Below are 22195 nucleotides of genomic sequence, written 5' to 3'. Positions count from 1 at the left end.
GGCTTTGCTTTCCGATATCGGGGGGGAGGGTCTCCGGCCCGGGGCTTGCTGATTGGTTGAAAGGAAGGGGCTGGTCTTAAAGGCGCAGCCGCCGTTTTTGCGGGGAAGCCTCGCCCGTTCGCGACTCCGCAGCCGGGATCGGAAGGCGGGGCCGCTGGGAGGGAGAGCGGAGCAGGTCGGGACGCGTTTTCCTCCGGGCGGTCGTTTGTTTGCAGCATTTGCTTACACGGGAAGCCCCTTCCCCACTGTAGGCATGCAGCTTTGCCCCTTCCTTCCTTCCTTCCTTCCTTCCTTCCTTCCTTCCTTCCTTCCTTCCTCCCCCTCCTTCTCTTCCTTCTCTTCCTTCCTTCCTTCCTTCCTTCCTTCCTTCCTTCCTTCCTTCCTTCCTTCCTCCCCCTCCTTCCCTTCCTTCCTTCCTTCCTTCCTTCCTTCCTCCCCCTCCTTCCCTTCCTTCCTTCCTTCCTCCCCCTCCTTCTCTTCCTTCTCTTCCTTCCTTCCCCTCCTTTCCTTCCTTCCTTCCTTCCTTCCTTCCTTCCTTCCTTCCTTCCTTCCTTCCTCCCCCTCCTTCCCTTCCTTCCTTCCTTCCTTCCTTCCTTCCTTCCTTCCTCCCCCTCCTTCCCTTCCTTCTCTTCCTTCCTTCCCCTCCTTTCCTTCCTTCCTTCCTTCCTTCCTTCCTTCCTTCCTTCCTTCCTTCCTTCCTTCCTTCCTTCCTTCCTTCCTTCCTTCCTTCCTTCCTTCCCTTATTAACCAGTGGAACAACCTGCCTCTAGAAGTTGAGAGTGCTCCATCTCTGGAGGTTTTTAAAGAAGAGATTGGACAACCATTTGTCTGAGATGGCCTAGAGTCTCCTACTTGGACAGGGGGCTGGACTAGAAGACCTTGAAGGTCCCTTCCAACTGTTTTCCTCCCTCCCTCCCTCCCTCCCTCCTTTCCTTCTTAAGCCATGATTTCAGTGCTGTCATCTTTATGTAATTTTATTAAAAATTATGGACAACAATTGGAAAGTTTTAAGTATTGAAGAGAAAATGGGGAAAGTGAGAATCCTGTCGGTATTCATTGCCGTTTAGGATGTCAATATTACAAATGTAAGAACGTTTGACTCTTTATCCAAACTATAACATGAAACAGCAATTCATTTGAAGTGCTAGTTATACGATTAGGCTTGGCCTAATTGTTTAATATTAAGTTTCTCCATTGTATTGTTACTTACTGTAACACACAGTATATTTCTGGACTCTGCATATCGAATCTGTGGGCCTCCTGCAACCAAGCAGGTCTGTTTTCATAGCCACGAGGAGTAGCAACATGAAAAGGAAATGAAACCTGAATTTTCACTACAAAATTAATTAAACTGGGTGCTCAGGGACCCACATTGGGTGTTTATTTATTTATTTAAAACATTTATATAGCCACCCATCTTACACCAAACTGGGCAGCTGCCAATCAGGGAATGGTTCTGCTGATTCACAAATGAAATCTTTTTTAGAGGTGCCCCATCCACTCCTTGGCAGCAAAAGAATGCCTGCCCAGGGCAAGAAAAGAGGCCGGGCAGCCTTGACAGGTGAGTGGGATGTTTGCTGTTCAACCAGTTTTTTAAGTGTGTGCCAATTTTACAATTTTGCAGTAAGATCTAACAGCTCAGCACTGTTTTTCTAATATTTCCAGTCATGTTTGCTGTTTGTTTCCCATGCAGAAGAGATGTGGCTGGTCCTTCATAGCTACCGCCTTTATTTACAGCAGACTCTGAACTGTGACAACTTTTAATATCTGTGGACTTCAATTCCCAGAATTGGCTTGGGAATTCTGGGAGTCGAAGTCCACAGATCTTAAAAGTTACTAAAATTAAGAAATGCTGATTTAGAGTAGCTGCAAAATTCAGACGCATTTCACGACAAAGCAGCCTAACCAATTATAAGTACATCTTAACCGATATCAAGTGAAAAACACGCATTTCAACATGCCCCACCAGAAATCTTGACAAAAGATGAGAGATATACTTCCAAAAAATATGTGGTAGCTTTCCAGACTTCGCTTCTTTGTGCTTGCTTCATTTAAAGATCCACTTTCCCCGACTTAATAAAATCTAATCAGCATTCCGTGTTCTGGTTTTGTCATCTTAAGCTACCAAACAGCCCAAATTGGCTAAAACGGAGATCCAGAAGAAGAAGGGATCTAAACTAATCAGTTCTGGATCGAGGAAGACTGGGACAAGCTTAAAAAAAGATGCTGGAATTGAGGAGAAAAGTAAGACAGTTTATACTCGCTGGCTTATGAAATCTGAACCGGAGAGCAGGTTGGAAAAAGGAGTCGATGTAAAGGTGGGCAGGCTGTTTTCTATTAATTGCATGAGTTGGTAGAGATTGAGATCTTGAAACAGCAAAAGGGAAACCTAACTATCTGAATTCTAGATAGGCTCTAGAAATGCAAAAGGTGACAATCATTTCCTGGAGATCAGCGGTTCTTAAGAGAGCAGAAATTAAGTCCCATTAGTTGCTTTAATCTGAATCCCACGTTAACAGAAACAAAATAGTCCCTTAAATCAACATATATTAAACCTTCATTCTTAACACTTATTAGCAACTATAAATAAAACAGAAAAGGGTCCTTCGAGGTCTTCTAGTCCCACCGTCTTTTCCAAGCAGAAGACCCTATTTCATTCTAGACAAATGGCTCTCCATTCTCTTCTGTTGGAGCACCCACAACTTCTGGAGGCAAGCTGTTCCACTGACTAATTGTTCTCACTGTCAGAAAATTTCTCCTTAGTTCTAGGTTGCTTCTCTCGATTAGTTTTTATCCATTGCTTCTTGTCCTGCCTTAAACATAAAGAGCATTGGTGGAGCAGTGGGCTAATGCCTCCTTAAGTAACACCAGCTGCCTGCAATTAGTGCAGGTTCGAGTCCCACCAGGCTCAAGGTTGACTCAGCCTTCCATCCTTCCGAGGTAGGTAAAATGAGGACCCAGATTGTTGGGGGCAATTAAGCTGACTTTGTAATAATGCCGCTTGGTGTGTGTGTGTGAAAGCCCTAATAAGCAGGCATATCCATAGAATGAAGGCTACTGCTAAGCTTGTAAGCCGCTCTGAGTCTTCGGAGAAGGGCGGGATATAAATGGATTTTTTTAAAAAAAATACATTATTATTTACAACTAACTTAGGTTACATTGAAAGATTGTTGTCCAAGGCATTTATAAATATCTTAAGTTTTATTCATTTTTGTATTCCACCTTGTCTTCATTTGATACATAATGTTCAATTTAAAATATTTAATATTTTACGGAAGAAAAGAGCAGTTATAGCATGTTGAGTAATGTGATGTTTACTGTTTCATTCACCAGTTTGGCATTGAAGATTTAAAAGCTCAGCCTAATCAAACAACTTGTTGGGATGGAGTCAGGAATTATCAGGTAAAACTGTTGTAGAATATATTGGACAGTTTTTGTTAAAACTTATAAAATGGGAAACCCGAGTTCAGGTTTAATAGCTTTGATTATCTCCCATTCATTCGAGACTGTCCCAGCCGGCTTCTGACAAGCAAATTCATTGGGAAAAGCCAGATTCGCTTAACAACACCATGAGTCGCTTAGTGACCAAAGCAGAAAAGGTCATAAAATTGGGTATGCTCAGCAATAGATGTTCAAGTCGAGGACTTCCTATAAGAAAAATATCTTGAATGGGATAATTTGAAATCAACCAGTTTCTGGATAATTTGCTTATGGATTGAAGTCTGTTAAGAGAGCAGACAAGATCTGCTTTTAGTACTCCATGAATTTCCACTTCTTGCGGTTTACTTCTGAGTAAGCCATAATTAGTTAAGTGTGGGCCAAGGTAAAGCCAGACCAGTTTACAATGTTATGCCAATCCAGCCATTTGTTGTTTACTGAACAAACTGTGATTACCTTAAAACATGGCTTAGTGGGATGTGGGAAAGCAACCTGGTTTGCTAAGTCCAAATTCATTATGGTTACTCTTTATAATTGCATCTTTTGCTAATGCTGTATCCTCACTTCTAAAACTGGAGCAATATACTGGAGGCTGCAGTGGGGCTTATATAAAAGCGTACAAGCTGCGGATTGTTTCCTGCACACACAAAAGTCGGAAATTCACTCTTCTCCTTCGGCAGGCAAGGAATTTCCTGCGGGATATGAAAGCTGGACAAGAAGCTTTTTTCTACCACAGTAATTGCAAGGACCCTGGGATTGCAGGTATCATCAAGGTGAGCGCCGAGTTTGAAACAAGCCACCATTCTGGAAAAGCATCACCACCAACAGGCTGAAGATTGGCTTGACGTGCAAAAAGGAAAACTGAATGTTGCTCTGTAACGTGTGAATTGGGGATGGGCCTTGTAGGTTTTATTCATTTATTTATATTTCCTCTTTCTTCACCGCCCATCTTCCTCAGAAGGGACTCTGGGCACTGTACAATACAGGTAGTCCTTGAGTTACCACCGTCCATTTGGTGACCAATCAAAGTTACAATGGTACTGGGGAAAAACTGACTTATGACCGTTTTTTCCCCACTTACGACCATTGCAGCATCCCCATAGTCATGTGATCAAAGTTCAGACACCTGTCAGCTGACTCACATTTATGAGGGTGGCAGTGATCCCCGTTTGCAACCTTCTGGCAAGCAAAGTCAGTGGAGAAACCAGACTCTCCTAACCACCACGTTACTAATTTAACAGGTGGAGTGATTCACTTCATCACTGTGGTAAGAAAGGTCACAAAACGGGGCAAAACTCACTTAACGACTGCCTCGCTTAGCAACAGAAATTCCGTCGAGGACTTACCTGTATAATCAATCAAATTAATGTTAAGATCAGAATGTTGGATTTTGAGGCGATGCCTGTTTGGGATGAAGGCCGTTTTCTGCTCTAGGACTCTTATGAGGTCGTCTCCTCCTTTCCTTCTCAGATTGTTAAAGAGGCTTACCCTGATCACACCCAGTTTGAAAAAAGTAACCCGCATTACGACGCTTCCAGCACAAAGGAAGACCCCAGATGGTCCATGGTAAGGTGGATTTCATCAGGGACTGTGGTTTGCCACAGTTCTCCCCTAATTCAATCTCACCGGTGCCTGGTAATCAGTTTCCTGTTCCCAGCGACATGAAAAATATTTCGATCCCTTTATTAATTTGTATCCCAGTTTCAAGCAGTTTTTTTCAGAACTCTTTAGTCAGGGTGGGATTCAAATATGGGAACAACTGGTTCTCTGCGTGGATGCTGCTTCCGGAATTCCATTCTGGGCTACAAACTGGCCCAAACCAGGGACATTTACAGTTCATTATTTGCAGCAGTCTTTCTCAACAGTGGCCATTTTAAGGTATGTGGACTTCAACTCCCCATGCTGGCTGGGGAATTCTGGGAGTTGAAGTCCACACATCTTAAAAGCCACCGACATTGATAAAAAACACTTCTTTACAAAATTGTTCCCCCCACCCCCAAATTTTTTTTCAGTTGACGAACCGACTCTTGGAACGCATCACTTCTGGTGAGCAATGGCGCCAGTTCCTCAATCCCACCGATGTCCTTCCCTTTCGCTTGTAGGTCGATGTCCAGTTTGTGCGAATGACCCAGCGGTTCCTCCCTCTGGCTGAGCTCAAGGCCCATCACCAAGCCCACCGGAAGTCCGGAGGCCCTCTGGAAGAGATGGCTCTGTTCACAAGACCGAGGTTGTCCATTCAACCCGTCAGTGATGGTAAGGACGTGAGAGAACCAGAGTCTTCCTGATTAACTCTGGTTTGCATATATTTAGTCCTTGAGTTATGACCATTTGCTCAGGAACTATTGGAAATTATGGCACCGGTCCTTGAAGTTCTGACGGTTGCAGGATTCTAGTAATTGCACGAACAAAGTTCAAGGGGTTGGCAAGCAGCTCGCACTTACAACTGGTTTTTATGTTTATTTGATTTCTATGGCCGTCCAATTTGACCAAGTGACTCCGGTTCTTACCCGGGACTCCCTCCACTTCCCACTTAACAACCTACATGACTTGGGTTCACGTCGGCAATCAGATCAGCCCAGATTGCTGTCGCTAAGCAATGCGATCCCGTGACTTTGGGCTTTATAACCGGATTGCTCAGCAATGGCAATCTTGATCTTGAGGACTGTTTGTAAAGCTAAGCCATAAATTAGGGGTTATGAAAAGCTCCATAGGAAAACAGAGCAGAGCACCCCGACTGACTGACTTTTCTCTTTTCTTTTCAAGAGGAATTTGAATTCATTTTGAGCCTGGAATAAGAGACCAAAAAAACACAAAAACATCACGAGAACTGATTTTAAAACGACTTCCTTGCAAAACCACATGGAGAGCGAAGAGCGCGAGCATTTACTGTTCAATTCCTACTCATTCCTTTTTGATTGCAGTGCAACCTTTTCTAAATAAATGTTTTTAGTGATTCTTTTTAAAATTTTCAAGGGAGGGAAAATGACATTTCTTCAGGCCTCGAATTAGCTTGCTCTTAAAAGACCAATTTAATAATTAGCTCATTTGTATTTGCTAAAAATCAAAAGGCCGTAATTATTTGTCTTCCCACTAACTGCAAGTTTTCCAATGAAGCTCCATTAGGCTATGTGCCGAAAATAATCCCAAATTCACATAAAATAGGAAGTGCTAATATTGCACAACACCCGTATACAGAAATGCGAACCAATTCTAAGGCCGAATAAAGTCATTATAAAGTGATGTAGAAACGGGAATACAGGTCTGGAAAACAAAGCAACAAGAATAGATTTGTGGATTGTGAGCAATTCTATTTGCACATAGTGATGACTTGTGGACTTTGAGTCTTTAAAATGCAAAAGCTGTCTGTCCCTTTAACAAAGTAAGACAAGTATGAATTCTCCTGGTAAGCATGTAAGCATGGAGGAAATCTCAGAGAATCGTCTGAGCATAAACAGAATGCCTCTCCTCCTTCCAATAAAATTCTGCACTCGAGGCCAGTTTGGTCTAGTGGTTAAGCCACTAATTAGAAAATGGGAGACGGTGAGTTCTAGTCCTGCCTTAAGCATGAAAGTGGCTGGATGACTTTGAGCCAATCACCAGGAGATGGTGAGCTCAAGTTTCTCCATAGGGATGAAAGCCAGCCTTGGTGACTTTGGGCTAATCACCAGGGAACTGTGAATTCTAGTCCCACCGTAGGCATGAAAGCCAGCTGGGTGACTTTCACCCAATCACTAGGAGATAGTAAGTTCTAGTTCCACCTCAGGCATGAAAGTTGCCAGAATGAGTTTGGTCCCGTCCCTCTCAGCCCAAGCCATCTCACAATGTTGTTGTTGTTGTGAAGAGGAAGGTCTGTTGGATCTGTTCTCGGTCTAGAGTTATTTGTAAAAATAATACAGGCGGGATAACAAAGAAATACATTGCTGCAAGGCAGATGCCATAGTTTCTCTCTACAGGCAAGTTTGAAAGACAACCTCAGCAGAGTTGGGGGAAAAAGTTACACCATCCCGACTTTTCAAAGGCGAGAACATCCCCCCCTTTTAATTGGAGCCAAAAGAAAAACTTCCCATCCTTTTAAAATTACAAACATTTAAAAGACAATGGATTAAGAAACAGGTAAACAATGTACAAGCTTAAAATTTACATGTTGCACAGCTTACCTGTAGACTCCCTTTTTGCCCCCGCCCGCAGATTCCCCCCCCCTTGATCATTATGGACTCCCATCATTTCTTCTACAACTTTTTATTTCTGTACCGCCCCAAGCCAGAGACAAACTAGAGGACTTTTTCCCCATGCTGGAATTGATGTGAAATAAATACAGGTAGTCCTTAACTTACAACCATTTGTTTAGTCACTGTTCAAAGTTACAATGGCAGTGAAAAGGTGGCTTATCTCTGGTTTTCACACTTAACAACGGTTGCAGCGTCCCCCTGGCCACGCGATCAAAATTCGGGCACTTGGCAACTGGTTTGTATTTACAACTGCTGTAGCATCCTCAGGGTCACGTGCTCATCCTTTGTTATCTTCCCAGTCGGCTTCTGGCAAGCCAGTGGGAGAAGCTAGATTTGCTTAACTGCATGATTTACAGAATAACTGCAGCTATTCACTCGAGAACTGTGGCAAAAAGGTCATAAAATGGGGCAAATCTGACTTAACTGCCTTGCTTAGCAATGGAAATTTTGCACTCAATTATGGTCATAAGTTGAGGTCTGCCAACATCACTTAGTAGAAACAAGAATTTGATAATCACCGGAAGTGGAGGGATAGAGCAGTTTTCTGCCTGCTAAATGTGCTGGATTTTCAGATTTCTACCTGGTCTGCCACTAAGGCTACTGGGAGTTGTGGTCCAGTACATCTGCAGCACACAACATTGGAGAACTGTTCTCCATCACCAGTGGTGGGATTCAAATATGGGAACAACCGGTTCTCTGCGCGGATGCCGCTTCCGGATGTCTGTTCTGGGCCCGGGCAACAAAAAATTAGCTACCGGTTCTGCCAAAGTGGTGTGAACCGGCTGAATCCCACCACTGTCCATCACAACCAGATTGGGCAACAGGATATTTTTCATAATTAGAAATTCTCCAACTCTAGTTTAGTTTCCTGGGCCTGTCTGGAGGGATGAATTGAAAAGACCTTTCATACTGTATGTCACTACTGATTCCTGGATCTTATCCGTGGAAATAGCACACCTTGAAGTAACTTGATTACTTCATCGAGGAAGGAAGATGCTATTCAAGAACCTGGATTTCTCTCCCCGTCCCGGTTTCTTCCACTTTTGATGTTCTGTGCGGAATGTGCCTACATCTCCATTTCCCAGTCCCAGATGACAAATTTAGCAGCTGACTTTCACTTTCAAAAGCTTTCCAGTTCTCTCTCCCATGGCTGTAAGAGTAGGTTTACTCCCTCGGCAGCTTCAAAATAATATTTATCTGGGAGCCAAACTGTCTCAGAGAACTAAAGTACGAAGTATAAATGGTCCTTTCAAAGTCCAGCGTAGTTTTATAACGGCCTTATCGCCTTCAAGGTTGTCATTGAGCTGTTTTGGAAAACTTTTAAAACTACATTTACAAGTGAATGCCTCTGTAATCCTGATAAACGAGCTGAAAGCAGACTTAAGGTGACGCCTCGTTTTGACAACAGGTGATTTTCTTTTGAACGTCAAAGAGCACATTGAAAGTCTCCAAGTGGCAAAGTTCTCTGAGAAAATTATGGGATAGTTTTGTCGTCATCCTGGCTTGGAAATGGTGCTGCAACCGAAGAAGGGACTCAGAAAGAACAGGAAAAGTTTCATGTTTTCCATGAAGTTCTCCAGAAAAGGGGCGGTACCAGTCAAAAAACCTTCCATCTTCATCCTTCTTCTTGAGGAAATCTTAGAAGGGCGTGAAGTATCCTCAAAGGAGGCGTGTACAGAGGTACTCCTGACTTACAACAGTACATTTAGTGAACATTTAAAGTTACAATGAAAAAAGTGACTTGTGAGCATTTTTTCACCCAACCATTGTTAGCACCCTCATGGTCCCATGATCAAAATCCAGACATTTGGCAACTGACTCATACATATGACGGTTGCAGCGTTCCCCTTTTGTGACCTTCTGACAAGCTAGGTCAATGGGGAAGCCAGATTCCCTTAACAACCGTGCTACTGTCTTAACAATGACAGTGATTCATTTAACAGCTGTGGCCAGGAAGGTGGTAAAATGGGGCAAAAAACTCACTTAACTGTCTTTCTTAGCCCCAGAAAGTTTGGGCTTCGGTTGTGGTCGTAAGCCAAGGACTATTTGTACAAATACAGAGAGACATAGCAGACAAAAGTTCTTCGTTTTCCCTAACTGAGTGACTTCTCGGATGGAGTCAAACATCACACCAAGGATGCACCATCTTTTGTAAAGGATGGACGTGTGTGTGTGTGTCCATTCTACAAAAAGTAAGTGGGTGCCAGAACAAAGGCTGGTGGGACCAGAATAAAAATATATACACATTTTTAAATAGAATACAATTCAGTTATATACAGTTACTAAGTTCATTCCCCAAATAATGTATAATATTCCCTCTTCTTCCCATCTCAGTTGAGTGACTTTTGAAAGCATCCTGGACGCCCAAAGTTTCAAGAATTCCATATGTCCATATGGCCTCCAATGGGCACTACTGCACTAAACCATGGTTTCGTAACCAAAGTTTATTTTAATTAAGGTCTACCTGCTTTAACCATGCTTAGTGTAATCTACCAGCCACGATCAATTTAATTAGGCTATAATGTTTCAATTCACACCTAATGCTAATCCATAAGATTTACAAGGCACCAGGGCCAGATTCACGCAGTGCTCTAAGTCATATTGTGATTGGCTTGATGTCGGCTCACCCCAGAGCACCCAAATTTCTCATTTTTCTGCCCAATGGAGTCACTTTTCTGGCCAAGAGGGAAAAAACCCCACTTACATGCCCCTGGAAATTTTCCATGGTCAAATTGCTACTTCTGAAATCCGAACAGGGTATGACCGACAAACTTTAGATGCTGACATCCATGACGGCTAGAAACCTGACTTTATTGCAAAGCAAAAAGTGAGACTGTTGTATTGTTCCATGTTTTCGTAGACACTTCTGTGAAAAGTGATCAGGAGTAAGATTGGTCCAGAATTCTTAAAACAATTAGCTACTTACCTTTCGGTTACTTATTCAACTTATATGTAGATCGTATACTACAAGTAGTTTATAAATAGTATAGCAAGTAGAAGTGTAATTTCTTTTCTAGAGGAAGAATTTCACAAGTCCAATTCTCATCCAGTAGGGCAGAATCAGGCAACCATCTTAGACACAAACATTTTAAAAACAAAAGGCTGAAGTCAGTTTATCAGCAGCCTTAACACAGTTCTATTTGTTTCCTTCCCCCAAATTGGCGGGAAAACTGCACCTTTGCTGCTGAACTCTGCTGGTGCAAACACCAAGAATTGAAGCCTCAGAAAGTCCCCACACAATCCACCCCGATTTAAGAGCACGCATAATGTAAAATAATAATAAAAAAAATATATGAGGACAATCCTAAAAGTGCTGAAGTCCACAAATGGACCAAGACAGTACTGACCATGCTGCTAAATGAGACAGAAACAGGGAGGGAACATGGGATTGTCCTCACACACTTGTGAGAATATTTGCAAACTGTAATCCATGATTTTCAATCCACCTTCAGGTCAGAAAGTGCTTGCTAATCACAAAATGGAGCCAGGGAATAAGAATCAGACAAGACTGGCCACAACTGTCCTTAATTTGTCTGAAATGAATGGCATAGGATTTCCTGCTTTAGCAGGGGGTCGGTCTAGAAGACCTCTGAGGTTCCCTTCCCCAACTCTGTTATTCTCTTCTGTTGTGATTAATTCCTTTTGAAAAGGAAAAAAAAATCCAAGAAAATTCAGCTTGCACTATATACTAAGAGGCACTCAACTCATTCCATACGCTGACATCTTCGGGTAAAGTTGAAAATTTGCTTTCTCTGCACAGAACAGTGGAAGATCTCTCTTGCAGGCATTGAATTTCCATCTTTCCAGCTTGAAGGAACTTAGAAAGCAACGTAAAGTCTTGGAGCCAGGCAGGAAGAAGGAGAATGATCACCAGTCTGGCCACATTGCTATGTTAGGTGGCTGGTGGCCCGTTGCTCACAGAAGACAATTGAGTCCATGATCCACTCTTTTGGCTATTTTCCTCCAAAATCAGGTTTTCTGACAAGACCAGCTGGATGGTCCCAGCAGAGACACACCATCCAAGCAGGAAACAAATTCAGCAGAGTATATCAGGCAGAGAAGCAACAGAGGAACTCCTCTGAGGGTAGGAGATCCTTCCATTTTCTCCTCACACTCGAGCACAGACGAGTCCAAAGAGTGAGAAGCAACCAAATTCTTGGGAATCGGGAGAAAGAAAGTAAATTTGACAGAGCTTAAAACGGGTGGGGAACAATGGCCCTTTTATGACTTGTGGACTTCAACTCCCAGAATTCCTGAGCTAGCCGTGCTGGCCCAGGAATTCTGGGAGTTGAAGTCCACAAGTCATGAAGGGGCTATGGTTCCTCATCTCTGGCTTAAAAGGACAACTTTGACAGAAGCAAGGAGCGTGTGTTTTAATCAACTTCACAATTTTAAGCAAAAATGTTTGGATTTCCTGCTTTGCTCCCTCTCTCTGCAAAGATCAGCCTAGGGGGAAGCTGCTGGGAAGAACTTGTTTTCACCCAATACTGCTCACAAACCTGAAAAAAAATTAAGACGTTTGCCAAATTTGTGTCAGGATCAACCAGGAGTTTCCCCACTGTCTCCCAGAATGATTCAGGCGTTTCCATCGCTTTCTTTTCAGATGTAGCGGTTTGTCCATCACAATGCTCAATCCTCAAATTATTTTTCTCATTTAGAAGGTGCTTTCAGAACACAGACTCATGCAGAAACCACAGGGCTATCCTTCCTAAAGTTAGGGCCTTCTTTTCAAGGGATAAAACTTTTAGAGATAAAATCTTTAGGAGCAAAGTATGCTCGGTCTCTTCCAAAAAATAAAATACAAAGAAATTTCTCGGCATCTGGTACAAGCTGTGATGACGTCATGCACAACATGACCCCAGTGTGCAAAGGCCAGGAATTAAGTAACCTGCTTCATTTGGGTAACAACATAAGAACGGGAGCTGCTTTGTACACACACACACACACCCTGTGGCTGGTCGTGCGTCTTAAGTCATCGGAAGTCTGGGGAGCACAGATGATTGCTAAATACTTGGTTGAACTCCTCTGACGGCAGTCACGCTGAAGCACACAGCTTCCAATAGAGAGAAAACGGGGCACTCTTAAAAAAAAAAATATTTTTCCTCAGTCCTCTTCCCATACAACATCCCATCTGTCCTGCCCCTTTAAGCTCATCCACAAATACTGAACGTAGAGAGAAACAGCCATATTCCCTTTATGTGCACCAACCCCCTTCCCCGTCCTGTTAAGCTGCTAGTCCTCAAGGTGAAAGATGAAACACACACAGACAGAAAGACAACCTGACAGATAATTTTGCATTTGCAAGTTTCTGGTGGAAGAGGCGCTCTCGATGCTCCTTCCCCGTCCACTGTTCCTTTGAGGGCCCTCACTGCCGTCCGTTGTTCTCCGAAGCCTGGCTGGGGGTCCTGCTCTCCGTCTGGGACGACGTGCCTTCGAAGCGCTGCGCAGCGATGGCGGCCTGGTGGGACATGCTTTTCCTCACAATGTCCCCCTTGCGCCACAACACCACCTCCTGAGCCCCAGAAGAGAAGAAGAGAGGAGAGCTTCAAACGTGCTGCACCAGCTAATCAAGAAGAGGAAGCTTAGGGTCTAACCGATGCTCAAGGACTACATCTCCCATCGTTCTCGATCTCGGCTGTTCTGAAAAGTCTGGGCAGGGGCAGCCAGGTGCACCACAGACCTTGCTCTGCATTAAACAGGGATACGCTGGATAGTAAATGCATGGATACCCTTAAACGCCAGCAGGAAATCATCTCTGTAAGAAGGCTAACACCATTTTTGGTAAAGAATCTGGCCAGCCTGATTGTGCTGGACTTCTCACTATTAAGGTAAAGGTTCCCCCACACATGCGTGCTAGTCATTTCCAACTCTAGGGGCCGGTGCTCATCTCCGTTTCAAAGCCGAAGAGCCAGCGCTTGTCCGAGGACGTCTCCGTGGTCATGTGGCCGGCATGACTGGACGCCAAAGCCGCACGGAACGCTTCACACCGGAGTGGTCCCTATTTTTCTACTTGCATTTTTACGTGCTTTCGAACTGCTAGGTTGGCAGAAGCTGGGACGAGTAACAGGCGCTCAATCTGCTACGCGGCACTCGGGATTTGACCCACCAAACTGCCGACCTTCTGATCGACAAGCTCAGTGTCCTAACCCACTAAGCCACCGCGTCCCTTACTCTTAAGGTAGTCCCTGTTTAACAACCAGCCACTTTGGAGCTGTTCAAAGATATGACAGACCCCTCCACCAAAGGTGCTTATGACCTAGATCCAGAATTACGAAGAGGGCACACATCCCCCCCAGGCATGTGACTTCATTTCAGGAGCTTGATAACTGTGGTCAAGCGATTTATGGTTTTTGCCGGAAATCAGGATTTTTGGCCAGTTTAGGGCAATAAACACCCGTAAGAAAGCACTGACTCCCTTAACAACTGTGGCATTTGCTCGACTGGCACAAAAAAGATCACGACTTGACTTACAATCATCTTGACTTATAATGGGAATTCTAGATTCCATTATGGTTGGTTGGCTGGCTGGGGAATTCTGGGAGGTGAAGTCCACTCAGCTTCAAGTTGCGCAAGTTGAGAAACATTGCTCTAGGGCTGTCGCCCATGTTGGGGGGCTCGCTGCCCCAGGATTTCACTCCTGCCCAAATCCCCCTCCCCAAATAATTCGGCTTTCTCACCTGCTGTTTAAAATAACGCCGTTCCTCCTCATCAATTAGCACCAGATTGAGGTAATAGCGCACCGAGAACTTCTTATTGATGTCCCTCATGGTGGGCGTCAGTTCATATCCAGCCAGGAAGAGCCGAATCGGGATGGACTCTCCTGCAAAGGAAGTGAGAGGCAGTTAGCCGACCGAGTTATTATTATGATGTTTTTATCCTTCTTTTATAAATTTCAGGGGTCCTTGTGCTCTCTGGGTTTTGTTGTTTTCTTGCAGGCGTTTCATTACTAAACCAGGTAACAACATCAGTGCTAGGAGACGATGGGAATTTGCACTCTGCTTATAAAGCCCACTCACCCCTAGCACTGATTATGTTACCTAGTTTGGTAATGAAACGTCTGCAACAAAACAACCAAACTCGGAGAGCGCCAAGGACTTTTCAAGCCTGAGTTACAAATATTCTCCTTCATATATTTACACACACACACACACACACAAGATAATCTGGTCAATGTCCGAATAAAAATACACACATACACAAAAAAGCCCAATTATTTTTATTATTCATTTATTATTTAACTTTAGTATTCATTACTGTTTTATTTATTGGTTTCGTTATCATTTTATTATTCAATGCTGCTATTTTATTTTTATTGGCTTCATTTTGATTTTTGTTATTATTTTTTAAGCAGGCAACTTCGTTGAGGGGTTTCGGTGGTAATAGCGAGACATCGAAGTGTAACGTTTTCAAATATATTTTTAGTTTATTTGTGCATCGCTGTACTTTTATACTTACAGTTATTTTAGATTTTACCTGTTTAGATATTATATTATATACAATATTTTTAATATATATATATATATAAGTCCAGGCGGCGCAGATACCTAATATCCCCGCCTCCTATAAGTTTGGAGTATGCCACAAAGAAATCATTAGGATGGACGGAAGTGAAGGAAAGGGGAGTGGCTTTCTCTGTCCCCACCCACCCACCAGCCACAACGCCCTGGAAATGTCCACCATGGAAAAGGGTCTTCCACCTCACCTCTCACAGGAGCCCCGTCCATAATCTCATATTTTGCAATGGTGTCATTTTCATGGTAGACGTTGGGCCCTGTTCCAGTGGTTTCTCTCTTAATGATGTCGATCTCCATGTGTTTGATCTTGATCCGGACAAGGAGGAAGTAGATTTTCCCTACGATCACATCTTTTAAGTGGTACCTGGAAGAGATGGTAGATCAACAAGAGAATGAGGCCGGTGGATCAGAATAACCTGTTCTCTTCGACAGATCTTATTTGAATTTGTAGTTGTGGATCTGCTTCATCCTTCCCTGCAGGAGCTGAAAGCTGGAGGTCCTCTTCCAACTTCTCCCCGCCACAAAACGGACACTGAACAAGAAGGACTGGATCAGAAAGAGACCCCATCTTGTTGTGCTTTTTTTTCAGGAGGCAACTGGACTTTCTTGTGTTTCTTTTGAAGACGTTTCGCTTCTCATCCAAGAAGCTTCTTCAGCTCTGACTGGAGGGTGGGGAGTGGAAAGATTTATATTGCTTGCAGACACTCTCTTCTTTGTGGCAGCCCCTTAGATATTGGAAGAGGCTAGCTATCATGTCATCCCTAGTCGTTCTTTTTGTTAACCTAAGCATACCCAATTTCTGCAACCGTTCTTCACATGCTCCTTGGCTACATCACCAGCCACAAGACTCACACATCTAAGAGGTGCAGGACAAGCCAACTTACTTGGATTTATTGTACTCAAACTCAATGTGCAGGCAATCTTCAATCCCCACCTCCATCTTAATGGAGGAGTTGAGCTCCGGATACGTGCTAAGTGTGTGCACCACAATGTCCATCTCTTTCACCACGTCATTCAATCTGCGGCTCACAGTGGCCCGGAGGAAGTACCTATGGAAGGGAGAAAGGTGGATTAAGATGCTTCTAAGTAGGTTTATCTCTGGCGGGGGGGAGGAAGACTTGACTAGAGAAGCCCACTTGGGGGAATGGAACTCACCTGAGCTTCACATTCTGCCCAGTGTAGGATTCGTACGGTTTCTCCACGTGAGTGAATTCGAAGTCAAAAGTTTGGGACTGGGTAAATTCACCAGGGCGGGCCAAATCTTTCACCAGAGACACAAATTCATGATGGTTCCCTCGGTCGTAGTATAATTCTAGGAGGGATATACTCAGTTAAAAAAGATACTTCCATGTTAAATAAAATTAAAACAGCAATAGCAATAACACTTAAGACTTATTATATACTGCTTCGTAGTGCGCTTTACAACCCACTCTAAGTGATTTACAGTCAGCATATTATCCCCAAACAAACTTGGTCCTCATTTTACTGATGGAAGGCTGAATCAACTTTGAGCTGGTCAGAACGAACTCCTGACAGTGAGCAAGCCGGCAATACTGCATTCTAACTACTGCACCATCACTGCACTGATGCCACACTGATATCACCATGACATCTCGCCCCTTTTGAGAAACAGTCTGGGGTGGGAAAAAGAAAACCCAGAATATTTTGAAGAAAACTTTCCATTAAGCTATTCTGTTGCGCTGATGTTTTTCCAAGGTTTAGTTCTGGGCAACATCACCAAAAATCAGTTACTAGTGCAAGGAACAAACTACAAATTAGGTCACACAAATGGATGCAATTCTGAAATGGCCTACTGAGCCACACACACACACACACAAAAAGGCGTTTTGATTTGTCGCCAACTGAACTGTCGTATCTTAAATTACACAGCATTTTAATGAAGCAAGCTTTACGTAAAAGGTTGCTTGCCGATTTAAATCAAGCCTGGTGCAGTTCATTGATCTGAGCAGCTCAGAGTTGCTGGTTACTGTTAAAATAAAAAAAAAAGAATCACTATTCTTCCCATCTATCTTGATCGACCTGAATCATATCAGAATTCTTTCCTATCACCTTTCTTTTTTAATTAGGTCTGAGAGGATTTGAATCCTGGACCTTGAAAACACATGCTCTATTGCTCAGCTAGGACTTCCCCCCCTCACCTACCCCCCAAAATATCCATCATCTAAGCCACGGGTCTCCAAACTTGGCAACTTTAAGATCTGTGGACTTCAACTTCCAGAATCCCTCAACCAGCTGGCTGGGGAATTCTGGGAGTTGAAGTCCACAGGTCTTAAATTTGCCTAGTTTAGAGATCCCTGATCTAGGCCATTGACAGTTATTTCCTGTTGCCGAGTTAAGATACTTTGATATTCTATCAGGGAAGAGTGAAATAGAATCAAACAGGGATCCTGGCGCATTCAAGTTCTCACATTAAACAAACGAAGAAAATTTACTGGAAAAAGTTCAGCAAGTTTGCACTCAGGGTATGTGTGACATTCCAAAATTGCCAGCTGACCTTTTCAAGATAATTAATAGCAACTTGGGTAAGCAGATCCAAGATAAAAAAAAAGTGTGGAACACGCTGATGAGCTACGAAATGAATACAGGTAATCCTCACGTAGTGACGGTAATTGGGATCACCAGAATTTCTGTCACTAGGTGATAACATTTATAAACTGCAATGTCGCTGCATCGTTTAGTGATTACAATCCTGGCTGTCATACCCAATGCAGTCCCCTTTGCAATCGTTAAGCAAGGATCACAGGTTGTTAAGTGGGGACTTCATATGACCATGACTTGCAACTTCCTGCAGGCTTCCCACAAAGTCAGTGGGGAAAACGGCAGGAAGTTGCAAGTCCCAGGTGGCTTTTAAAAATCCATTCTCCTGAAAGGGTTTCCCCCCTTGGAAATTGGCACAGGACACTGCAACTCATCACAAATGCAAGCCAATTGCCAAGAGCTCAAAATGCAACCACATGGCTGCATTTAGGGTGATGCAACAGTCATAATTTGGGGATGGGTCATAACTAACAACGGTTGCTAAGTGATTGATCAAGAGAGAACTCCATGTACTTCAATAGCATTTTTTCCCCTGAACGCTAATCCAGAAAACAATTCCCCCTATTAAGTGACTAACCTTAAGCATCAAAACCCACTGCGCAGGTAATCCTTGTATAAAATTAAACCACAGAAATCCTTGAATCCTACCCTTAAATTCAGCCCGAAAGCTTTTTCTTTATCTTAAATCTCTCTCTCTCTAATGAGCAATGAGCAGTTTCTATCATTCCATGAATATAAAATAAAAACTTGCCCAAAGTTTTCTTGATATTTGACATTTTCGAACCATCCCTCTCCTTTAGAGATGAGTTTAGAAGGTTTACATTCTTCCTCAATTTAACGGTACAACTCAACAATGTCTCAAATTATCATAGAGGGAGAAAAAAAATCTGGTGGTTTAGTCTAAGCATTATCTCAAAAAGCAGTTTCCATTGTGAGATGTCATTAAGATAACCACGAATCATAAAACCACGCAGCTAAAACTTATACAAAACTTAGGACCATCAGTGCAATCATAAAAGCACTGAAATATGAAAACTCATCCACTTCTTAAAAGTTCAATTTAGACCTGAAGCAAGTCTAATATAATCCAATAGAAAAGAATTTATTTTACCTAAAATAAATTACTCAGAAAGCGATCATCACTCTAATAGAGTTAAGATTGCCACCAGTGACCATAAAAACTCACCATAAGGTTAATTCAATCCCCATTGCTAAATTGAACCAGTCTACAAGGAAGGCAAACTCTAAACCTGACTTGACTCTAAGGTAGGAATATCCAACCTGGGCAACTTTTGGACTTCAATGCCCAGAATTCTCCAGCCAGCATGGCTAGCTGGGGAATTCTGGGAGTTGAAGTTCACAAGTCTTAAAGTTATTAACATCGATACTCCTGCTCTAAGACAAAAGATTTTTCTGGCAAAGTACCTAAGCAAGCTACCCTTTCTCTAGTGAGAATAAAAAACTGCCTGTCATCATAAAAATATGTTCCAAACCTCAAATTCTCTTTAAATCCCAAAGACAAAGTAGATTTTCCATCCTAAAGTTATCTACCTTTCTGTGTCTGTCAAAACCTTTACCAAGTTTTAAGTGATGTCCTTTGATAGTATGGCAAGACACCAAAAACTGGCCTCAGAAGTGTCATCCTGGTTGTTTTACAGGTAAATGCTCATTTAGTGGCCACAATTAGGACCCACAACTTGGTCATCAAGCAAAGCCATCAAGCAAAACTGCATCTGGGTTCACGACCTGAATTCAGCTTTCTTTTGCTCCACAGACCTTGCTTTACCTTGGCAGTGAAGTTACCTTTTTTCATCACAGTTGTTACGGATGAACAGTCACTAAACCGGTCAGTTGCTACCTGTACTCGCTTTTTTCTGCTGATTACTGCCATCTCTGATAAGTAAGGGTGTAGGTCTATCCATATGTTGCTTATAATTATGTTTAAACTTGTGTTGTGTATGTGTACACTTTGAAAGCAAGCAACTAACTTTCATTTTTAATGTGTGCCATTGTGCCCACAGTAAAAATAATTTTTTATTTTATTTTTTATTTGAATTCCATTTATATCCCACCCTTCTCCGAAGACTCAGGGCGGCTTACAAGCTTAGCAGTAGCCTTCATTCTATGTATATGCCTGCTTATTAGGGCTTTCACACACCCCCAAGCGGCATTATTACAAAGTCAGCTTAATAATAATAATAATAATAATAATAATAATAATAATAATAATAATAATAATAATAATAATAATAATAATAATAATGGTTATCTATCTATTCATGTCCCTTCTTGGGTCACTGTCAACCAGCCAGCACTAACCCATACTTACCGATCTGGCCGATGAATTCCACCTTGATGCCCTGGTGTTCCAGGCGTTTGTTGGGCTGCTTGAGGGTTAAGATGACCCTCCCGGACACGGTTTCGCCGTCATAAAAAAGGAAGTATTTCTCCTTCTTGCCCTCCTCCGTCTTGTGTTCCGCCCGGCGCCGGCTCTCGGCATCGCTCAGGACCAGTTCCAATTCGGCGCTCTGTCCGAACCCAAAGAAGCTCATCTCCGGACCGGGGTGGAGGGCGAGGGCACCACCTCCAAGAGCCCCAACAGGCTCCCTCCACTCCCCAAGCTAGGGAAAGAAAGCCTTGCACCCGCCCGCCCCCCTGCCCGAGGCTGCGAAGAGGCTCAGCCGCCCCGCCCGGAGGCCAACCTGGCTTTGCTGGACCGCAGCGCAGCTCAAGCCAGGAGCCGAGAGGCGGGGACGCCGGAGCCAAGGGGGGATGCAGGCTGAGGCTGCCGGGGACGGAGAGCTTATTACGGCCGGGAAAGGCTCAAGGCGAGAGCGGGGGGCCCGCCGGCGCCTTCAGCCAAGGCAGAGCCGGACGTAAGGCAGCCTTCCCGGAGGAGAAGGGGAGCCCGAGCCGCGATGCCAGCAGCTGCAACGGAGCGGCAGGCGCCGGGGGCCGAGGCCGGGCGGGCGGGCGGGCTGGCGAGGCGAGGGGGGGGAAAGGGCGCCGCTTGCAGCCGGAGAAGGAGGTGCAGCGCTGCAAGCCGGGGCGTCCGGGATTAGCCTGCACGGAGGCATGCAAAAAAAAAAAAAAAGGGAAGCAGCCTGGGAGGAAGCAGGATCCCGGCCCCCTGGCTCTGGAGTCGCCTTGCAAAGATGCTGCTGGAAGAGGATGCTTTGCACGGCGGGGAAGGGGGGGATTGCACGGGGGCGTTGCTCCTGGCGGCGGCGGTTGCAGGAAGGCCCAAGCAGCGGGGGTCAAATGCAACGCGGCGCCTCTTCCCAGCACCCGGGCCGGCTTCCTTCCGAGCGATGACAGCAGCCCAGCCGCCCGCCCGCCTCCTCCTCCTCCGCCTGGGCTGCGCCGGCTGCAAGGCTGGCCGAGCTCGCGCCGAGTCCCGGACCGAGGAATGGGGCACCGCGCATGCGCCGCCCTGCTCCAGCCCGGCTGGGAAGAGGGAAAGCGAGAGGCGGCTCCTTGCGGAGCGCCCCCTCGCACGGCGCATGCGGGCTTCCCCCTCGGGCCTCGCCTGCCAGGGAACGCCCCTTCTGCCCTCTTCCCGTCGCGCGCAGGCGCGACGTCCCGACGTTTCCCCGGCCGGCGGGGATTGGCTGAGGGGCAGCGAGCGCGGCGATTGGCCGGTTCGAAGGCCGCGGCGGGGATGGAGCCGAGCGTGATGGCGGCGAGGCAGCGCTTGGAGGGCGCCGTGGATCGATGGGGGCTTCGGGACGTCGAGCGAGGTGAGGCGTGTGGGTGTGTGGGTCCGAATCCGAGCTTCTGGTGTTGGGGGGCGTGGGAGAAGCCAATTCTAATGATCGGGCGGGGCTGGGAGGCTGACCCGGCTCGGAATTTTCTTTTTTCTCCTTGGATGGGGGACCACCAGGAGATCACAGGGTCAGACTTTAGAATCAGATTCTTAGCCCTCGGATGGGAAACCACAAGGGGGTCACTTCTGAGAGCGGGGCTTAGATTTGAAAAGGGGGAAAGGGGCGGCCAAGCTCTTCCTTAACGCGGCTGTCAAAACAACAAAAGAACAATCGTGCCTGGCAGTGAAGTTGCCGGTCTTCAAGAACGACTTAGAATAGTATAATCGAATAGAGTAGTAACTTTATTGTCACTTTAAATGTACACTGATCAACATACATTAAAATGGGATTTTGTTCCATATATCTCTCAAAGGGTCACCACTCCTTTCTTTCTTTCTTTCTTTCTTTCTTTCTTTCTTTCTTTCTTTCTTTCTTTCTTTCTTTCTTTCTTTCTTTCTTTCTTTCTTTCTTTCTTTCTTTATTTTTGGGACTTATATGCCGCCCTATCTCCCGAAGGACTCAGGGCTGCTAACAACAATAACATACAATAAATACAGAAGTTAACATAAAATTAAAATTAAAGGCCTCTGTACAATAAATTAAAATTAAAATAAATTAAAAATTAGAGTTAAAAAATTAAAAACATAAT

General features: G+C 44.4%; 3 protein-coding genes across 7 annotated transcripts in view; 2 read left to right on the top strand and 1 right to left on the bottom strand.

Moving 5' to 3' along the window:
- The first annotated feature begins 107 nt into the window (after positions 1-107).
- Positions 108-6254, top strand: THYN1 (thymocyte nuclear protein 1). 2 transcript variants are annotated; one of them, XM_083368727.1, is made up of 8 exons: positions 108-175; positions 1487-1561; positions 2122-2318; positions 3334-3402; positions 4119-4211; positions 4909-5004; positions 5541-5691; positions 6202-6254. In XM_083368727.1, exons 2-8 carry the CDS (start codon positions 1519-1521, stop codon positions 6231-6233), a joined length of 681 nt encoding a protein of 226 aa, XP_083224853.1. In that variant the 5' UTR covers positions 108-175; positions 1487-1518; the 3' UTR covers positions 6234-6254. The 2 variants fall into 2 exon arrangements, with proteins under 2 accessions (XP_083224853.1, XP_083224852.1); XM_083368726.1 differs by lacking the exon at positions 108-175 and having other exon boundaries at positions 1009-1561.
- Positions 2378-21115, bottom strand: VPS26B (VPS26 retromer complex component B). 4 transcript variants are annotated; one of them, XR_014493203.1, is made up of 7 exons: positions 20070-21115; positions 16337-16493; positions 16066-16230; positions 15370-15545; positions 14345-14487; positions 12615-13179; positions 2378-2813 (listed from the first exon to the last, which is right to left on the bottom strand). XR_014493203.1 is itself a non-coding variant. In XM_083368725.1 (6 exons), exons 1-6 carry the CDS (start codon positions 20290-20292, stop codon positions 13033-13035), a joined length of 1011 nt encoding a protein of 336 aa, XP_083224851.1. In that variant the 5' UTR covers positions 20293-21115; the 3' UTR covers positions 7659-13032. The 4 variants fall into 4 exon arrangements, 1 of the variants encoding a protein (XP_083224851.1); XR_014493204.1 differs by lacking the exon at positions 2378-2813 and adding an exon at positions 7659-12166; XR_014493205.1 differs by lacking the exon at positions 2378-2813 and having other exon boundaries at positions 12694-12720; positions 12947-13179.
- Positions 21116-21416: 301 nt separating this feature from the next.
- The window catches only part of NCAPD3 (non-SMC condensin II complex subunit D3), a gene marked incomplete at its 5' end in the record, with an annotated part of 43197 nt that continues 42418 nt past the window's right edge, over positions 21417-22195 (top strand). Inside the window, one exon of the mRNA XM_083368609.1 lies at positions 21417-21480. Coding sequence (XP_083224735.1) covers positions 21417-21480 — 64 coding nt within the window. The remainder of the gene's footprint in view (positions 21481-22195) is intronic.

Source organism: Vipera ursinii (assembly GCF_947247035.1).
Source record: "Vipera ursinii genome assembly, chromosome: 8".
Lineage (NCBI taxonomy): Eukaryota > Metazoa > Chordata > Lepidosauria > Squamata > Viperidae > Vipera > Vipera ursinii.
This window is presented reverse-complemented; position numbering and strand designations above follow the sequence as displayed.

Bases quoted from the DNA above. Each gene is read 5' to 3' on its own strand.
- THYN1 (XM_083368726.1), top strand. From the start codon at position 1,471: ATGAAATCTTTTTTAGAGGTGCCCCATCCACTCCTTGGCAGCAAAAGA. The intron at 4,212-4,908 runs GTGAGCGCCGAG...TTTCCTTCTCAG, and splicing joins GGATTGCAGGTATCATCAAG to ATTGTTAAAGAGGCTTACCC. The intron at 5,005-5,540 runs GTAAGGTGGATT...TTTCGCTTGTAG, and splicing joins AAGACCCCAGATGGTCCATG to GTCGATGTCCAGTTTGTGCG.
- VPS26B (XM_083368725.1), bottom strand. From the start codon at position 20,292: ATGAGCTTCTTTGGGTTCGGACAGAGCGCCGAATTGGAACTGGTCCTG. The intron at 16,231-16,336 runs GTGAGTTCCATT...TCCCTTCCATAG, and splicing joins GGGCAGAATGTGAAGCTCAG to GTACTTCCTCCGGGCCACTG. The intron at 14,488-15,369 runs GTGAGGTGGAAG...CTTCCTTTGCAG, and splicing joins GGACGGGGCTCCTGTGAGAG to GAGAGTCCATCCCGATTCGG.